We start from the raw sequence: 6,227 nt of genomic DNA, 5'->3' as shown, positions 1-6,227 counted from the left end.
ACCCAACTTACACACAAATCTTGCATCACTCGGAAGTTCCCCCGCCGGAGAAGTAACAAAAAGGCGCACATTTGCATTTTTATATATCCACCTGCGGAGAAGCACATCTTCATTGAGGGGCCTAGCCACGCGTTCTTCCTCCCCTTCGGCAGAGCAGTTGTTTTTTCGCTACCTTGCAGTGCCGCTGTAGTTAACCTCTCCGTTTGTGGAATATGCTTACAGGCATGTGCATAAAATATATATATTATGTGTCACCCATATGTGCTTATTTGTCCGTACGTCCCCTTTTGGGTGAACCTTTTCCGCGTAGAATTATAAGGCAGCAAATCCGTTTGCCATTTTGTGGGCGTTTTCACCCTCACGGTAATCTCTCTATTTTGTGCCACACGAAGAGGGGGGACACGTTCCTCAGAAGTATTTTTTTTTTGTGACTATAAATTGGCTTATTTCTACCCATGAGGTGGGCGCACAAAAAGAAGTTTCCTTTTTGATTTTTTTTTTTTTTTTTTGTGTTTATGCCTGGGCCTCTTTTTATACCCATCGTTCAGCCATGTCTTTACACGCACATAAATACATTTTTTTAATTCCGTTTTAAACGTTGTATTATTTTGCCAAACCGGTAAGCACAATTTATTGGTGCTAAATTTAACGAAATAAATTTTAAGCATTTTTTTCCCACCACTTACACATGGGTACGGTTATGCCCCAAGAAAAGGAGCCGCTTTTCTTTTGCGGAATTTCATTAAGTTCGCTTCAACCGTTTTTTTTTCTTTCTTTTTTTGCTTACGAGAAGGGGTTAAATTAATGTCGCTTTTACGTGCAGGATGGGGGGGTAACCATTATGGCGTACACTTTTCCGTAAAGTGAAAAGAATAGCAAATTTTGCTTCGACCTTTTCACCGCCCATGTTTAGCAGCAATGCTGAGTAAGTCATCCATAATTTGCATGTATGAGTCCGTTCCCAACTCTTTAGGGGACCGTTTATACTGAGTGAATTGAGAAAACGCGAAAGGTCCATCCGATGCCGCATTACACCACTTCGTGACAAACCTTTCACCTACCCTAAATTGGTGTAGCCCCCATTTTTTCGGCGCGTTGGTAACCATTCGTCCTGTTTTTTTTTGAGGGGAGGATACCTTCATAATGCCCCTCTGCACATTTGCTACGCTTGAAAAACTTTCGCCCTTCCACCCAATCTTGATTGCCGCCTCATCTTCACCTTTTGCCTAAAATGAACAAATGAAGATTCACATATTGTTTTTTTTTCTCTGCAAAAATTTGCTGGCTTATGTGTTAAAGCAGGGTATGTCCGGAGAGGGCATACTAAATAGAAGTAGCTTCAAAACGGTTTTGCATAATAGAAGTAACTCACTCCTGGCACACACCAACAAGAATTTCAGGAAATTGGGGAGAGACAGAGCGCAAAGGAGAGCCCTCCTTAGAGCCCTAACCACCAGTGTACGTTTCGTATGCCCACGTTTTTGTCGCGGGTTGCGCCCCCTTTTTGCACACCCCACATGTGGGTAGATGCCTATGCGCAAGAGGGGGTACAGACAAGTGCGCTCACTTGTGTGCCTGCACACACACGAAATGTGCAAAGGAGCGAAATGTGCTAACGAACGAAATGTACTTACGTACGAATTGATTTCCCTCACCCCTGCGCAGCTGCTCAGACACGGCAAAATTGTAACAACCGAGGCCAAGGCCAAGGAGGCCCGAAGGAAGGTGGACAGGATAATAACCTTTGCAAAGAAGCATGACGATAACAGGCAGTACGCGTACCGGTTAATTGCTAACTACGTCTACGACAGGGAATTGGCTCTCAACATTGTTAAGCAGGCAGGGCACGAGCGTCGCACACGATGGGAGTGTCTTCCGCCTTTCCATTTTATTTTCTTTTTCCTTCCCCCTTTTGATATTATAATTTGTTGCACCGTTGTGTTAACTGGCTTTTATTTTTTATTTTATTTTTTTTTTCCCGAAGGCCCCAGTCCGATACAAAGAACGGAACGGAGGATACACAAGAATAAAGCTATTGCCGAAGAGCCGAAAAGGAGATGCGGCAAGGATGGCCACGTTGGAACTTGTGTAGATTTGCGTCTCCCTTTTATTTCCGTTTTGCACACGGTGACGCAATTTTTTTGCTCAAAGTGTTTTTTTTTTCCGAATGATCTACCAATTTGTTGTTTTTTTAAAGCACTGTGTAGTGTACCTTGTAGAGAATGCGGCGTGCCACTTCGAATACGTTTACAATACCGCGGAGAGGCTTTTATGTATGTCTTTTTTTTTTTTTTTAGTTTGCCTGTTCGTTTTATTCGCCCATGTTGCGAAGCGGCGGTATGGGACATCCACAACGTATACGTGTTTTTACGAACATGAAAAAATGTGCGAAATGTGGAGCAACTCTTCTACGTTATCTGCAATTTGAAAATATATTTTAAAAAGATACCAGTTAAGGCATGCATAAGGGGAACGATGCATAATTGACCGGTTATTTTTTTTTTTCCCCCTTCCTCGATTGGATGCTGCAGTGGATTGCGGCATGTATATGTGCTGTGTAGTTGACACTCCTTTTGCGTATTCCTCCGTCTACAAAGCTGCAGGTACGAACAGGCAAACTCATCTACACACAATCGCGCGTGTGCGCAGTTGCTTCTCTTTCCATGTTACGCTAGTTGTAAGTAATTATGCGACGTGGTAAAGGGGTGTGCGGTAAAAATTACGCAGAAGGGAAGAAAAAATAAATCCTGTGGGCCCATCCCCAAATATGAATTAACCCTTTTTAGCCACATGGAACAAGGGCATACACGTTCGCAGTTGAGGTGCCCCAAACGGAAAAGCGAAAAATTAAAGTTGAAATTGAATAACAATGTTGCATTCGTAAAGGGTTTTACCTTTTCTTCCTTTTTTTAAGCAAATTTGCCACTGCTTTGTTAACGCGGTTTGAATGAAATGGAGAAGAGAAAAAAAATGCAAAGGAATGCAGGGGAACAACAGGAAAACGCCAGGGAAAAACGCAGCTAATGGCACACTTAAACCACTCGAACGTGACAATTTCACCACTAACAGTGGCAAACCACAAAGCCATTTGCGCGCGTGGGAAGTTTTACCACTTTGCCCTATACAAAATAAAAATACGTATTTTTTTACATTTTCCCGGTTTGCATGTGGCCCCCCCCAAAAAAAAAAAATAAAACGCAAAACGTAAAATATGAACAGCAGCAATGATTGCAAAGATTGTAAGAGGCAAAACAAAGCGGAAATAAATTGGCCAAATTGCGAACCATTCGTTCAGCGCAATAGGCAAACGCGCAAAAGGAAATACATGCAAAGCGTATGCATGAAACACTCCTTACACGCATACATTTCTGCGCAGCATTGAAAGCACACAGAGCGGCAAAGATTGGTTAATTTTTTATTTTTTTTTTCGCACGATTAGCAAAATTTTGAAGGACCATTCGTGGATTTTATAAAAATACACTTTACAGGGAAAAAAGGAAAAAAAAAAAAACATTTGTTTTTATCGCATCCTACCCATTTGACAAAAAGACAATTTTTTATGTGCACGTAGGGAACTATCACACTACACACATGTGTGTGTACGCTCGAGCAGGCCGCATGGCATGAATGAAAAAGCTAGTTGGCGCAAAATAAATATGTAATTGCAAGTAAATGAGGGGAGGGTGCACCTTTCGCGAACTTTGCGTAACATATCAGTAGGCACAGAGGAGTTTTGCATTTTCTTCGCAGACAGTGTACGCGTGATAGCGAGGCGATCGGGGGAGAGCGCGAGTGAGAAGCGATGCGCGCCGGTGTATGCGGCGATGTAGACAGAAAGGAGCGCACGCACATGCAAATGCAAATGAGCAAGTGAATAAACATACACATATGTACGCATGTACACATATATATGAGCATATAAATGTACGCGTATACACGCACGCTTGGGCGCAGAAGAGCCGGCTTTGCTAGCATAACTGCACTGGCCACAGGAACACCCCGTTCCGCGCGCATGCGTGTGTAGGTGAAGCGGCATACAAATACAGTCAAGTACGCACGTACGTACGCACTCTGAAGAACGAACCGCTTAAACGAAGCAAAATGAGCATGATGCACCTGGAGAAGATACACCAAATGGACAGCATGGTGAGCCTGATCATGGGCATATTCCTGACCGTAGTGGGGTCTATATTTATGGCCATCGCGAACACGTTTATGAAACTGGGGCTGAGCGACACGAAGAAGAAGAAATACATGTTCACCAACTACTCCTGCGATATGAAATGGTACATAGGATTTGTCGTATACTGCTTCGGATCATTCTTACACATAATTGCATTAGGGTTTGCCCCCGCCAGTACCCTAGCACCCATGAATTCATTTGGATTAATTGCTAATGCGATTGTTGCGAATATTTACCTGAACGAGAAGTTAGGCAAAATTGAGATCATATCCACGATGGGAATTTTCTTTGGAATTAGCATTTGTGCATGCGCTTCTTTCCTGTGTGACCCTAAAGATGATGTGCACTTTAACCCCATTAATATAATCGAAAGCTGGAAGAACCCCTGGTACATTTTCTACATTTTCGTTTCCATTTTTTTATCCTTTTTTACATTAATATATCTAAATCACCAGGAAAATAAAATCATATCAGAAAATGAAGAGATATACGCAACGAAGAGGTACATAGAGTTAAATATGTACGATGAGAAGAAGGACGACGAGAGGAAGGATGATGTAGAGAATGGAAACAACTTAAACAGCTCGTTGAATACAAAACGATTAAGCGAAACTGTAAATGTGTACCCAAAAACGATTGGGTTGTCATATGGCTTCTTAGCTGGGTTGATAGGTTCCCAATGCGTGTTAGAAATTAAAGAAATTGTGGCCTTCTTAAATATCGGCTTGACGAATAAGCACATTTATAAGACGCCTCTACCCCACTTATGTTTTATCTTCCTCGTGATATCAATTTATTTGCAAATACATTTTCTAAATTTGGGTCTAACAAGAGGAGATGCAACTTTAGTTGTGCCAACTTACTACGTATTCTGGACCTTCTTCGGAACATTGGGAGGCCTGGTAAAGTTCAACGAAATTGAGAACTTTAATTTCAATTCGATCCTTCTATTTATAGTCGGTTTTGTCCTAACGGTGTTGTTTATCTCCATCCTCGCTGTGCAAGAAATTGCCTTCTTAAGAAAGTACGTCGATAAGGAAGTACCAGATATATCGCTAGACAATTTAGATATCCACGCTCAGGTTTTGCAAAATAAAAAGCTGTCAAAACAGGTTATATTAAACATGGGATTGTTCCCCGTTTCGCTGCTTGGCACAACAGTAGGGCGAAAAAGATTTCGCCCTTTGTACGAGCGATTCAGGAGAACCAGGAGCATTCTCTCTGACACGCATATAGGGGACCAGCACTGCGAATACTCCATAGACACCAACATATACAACGCATACACTTTGCCCTACGATATATACAACACCAATAAGGACTCCTTTCACTCTAAGAAGAAGCTCAGGAACATGGACCACAGCGTGGAAAATACGTACGTGTTTTGAGGAGACGCTTTGGCAGGCAAGGCCGGTGGGCATATACGCACCTCTGTTGCGATTTCGCTGTCACTCTGTCGCTCCCTCCGTACAGTGTAACTTTTTTTTTTTTTCCTCCCATGTGAGACACGCGTATGTTCCCCTCCTCCATTATGGGCAAACTAGCCCACCCGGGTGTATCGCCCGTGTGTCCCTTCGTATATTCGTGCGCATGTCCGTGCGTATGTATACGCCTGCAACTGCGCGTTGGCAACACCCTTCTGCGCGCCCCTGTGTGTAAATTAAGAAAGCACCCCCCCATCACACCGCGCCTACCAAATTTGTTTCTTCATTGCACAAAAGAGTACCCCCTTATTTACCCACAAGTGAACCAGCCGCCTGTCCACCAACGTGCCACTACCTATCCATCGATATTTTTTCCTTCCTCCGCTTCTCCTTTTTTTGTTTTTCCCCTGACAAGCTTTTGTTCTTTTAAATATCTTTTAAATATTCGCAATTTTTTTTTTTTTTTTTCTCCTATTTATTTCCCCCCGTTTAAATATGTTTCCCTCTTGCAGCAGTTGGGGCTCGGTTCCTTTGATTCTTTCCTTATTTATCTGTGCATGCACTGCCTCAAGTTTTTTGGCCCCCTCATCGTCATTCGTTGCTCGGCATTCGTCACACCG

General features: G+C 42.7%; 2 protein-coding genes across 2 annotated transcripts, besides 2 other annotated features; both read left to right on the top strand.

Annotated features, from left to right (window-relative positions):
* Positions 1–626: 626 nt before the first annotated feature.
* Positions 627–649: a microsatellite.
* A 590-nt stretch (positions 650–1,239) lies between these two features.
* PVX_080125 (50S ribosomal protein L17, putative) lies at positions 1,240–2,092 on the top strand (the record flags this gene model as incomplete). Its single annotated transcript, XM_001613683.1, has 3 exons — positions 1,240–1,458; positions 1,666–1,830; positions 1,985–2,092. 3 exons carry the CDS (start codon positions 1,240–1,242, stop codon positions 2,090–2,092), a joined length of 492 nt encoding a protein of 163 aa, XP_001613733.1.
* Positions 2,093–2,548: 456 nt separating this feature from the next.
* Positions 2,549–2,594: a microsatellite.
* Positions 2,595–4,101: 1,507 nt separating this feature from the next.
* On the top strand, positions 4,102–5,571 carry PVX_080120 (hypothetical protein, conserved; the record flags this gene model as incomplete). The annotated part of the gene is made up of 1 exon (XM_001613682.1): positions 4,102–5,571. The coding sequence occupies one exon, from the start codon at positions 4,102–4,104 to the stop codon at positions 5,569–5,571; it is 1,470 nt and encodes a 489-aa protein (XP_001613732.1).
* Positions 5,572–6,227: the final 656 nt, after the last annotated feature.

The sequence above is a fragment of the Plasmodium vivax genome, chromosome 10, assembly GCF_000002415.2.
Source record: "Plasmodium vivax chromosome 10, whole genome shotgun sequence".
NCBI classification, from domain to species: domain Eukaryota; phylum Apicomplexa; class Aconoidasida; order Haemosporida; family Plasmodiidae; genus Plasmodium; species Plasmodium vivax.
Note: the sequence above shows the minus strand (reverse complement) of the source record. Positions and strands in the feature narration are given on the sequence as shown.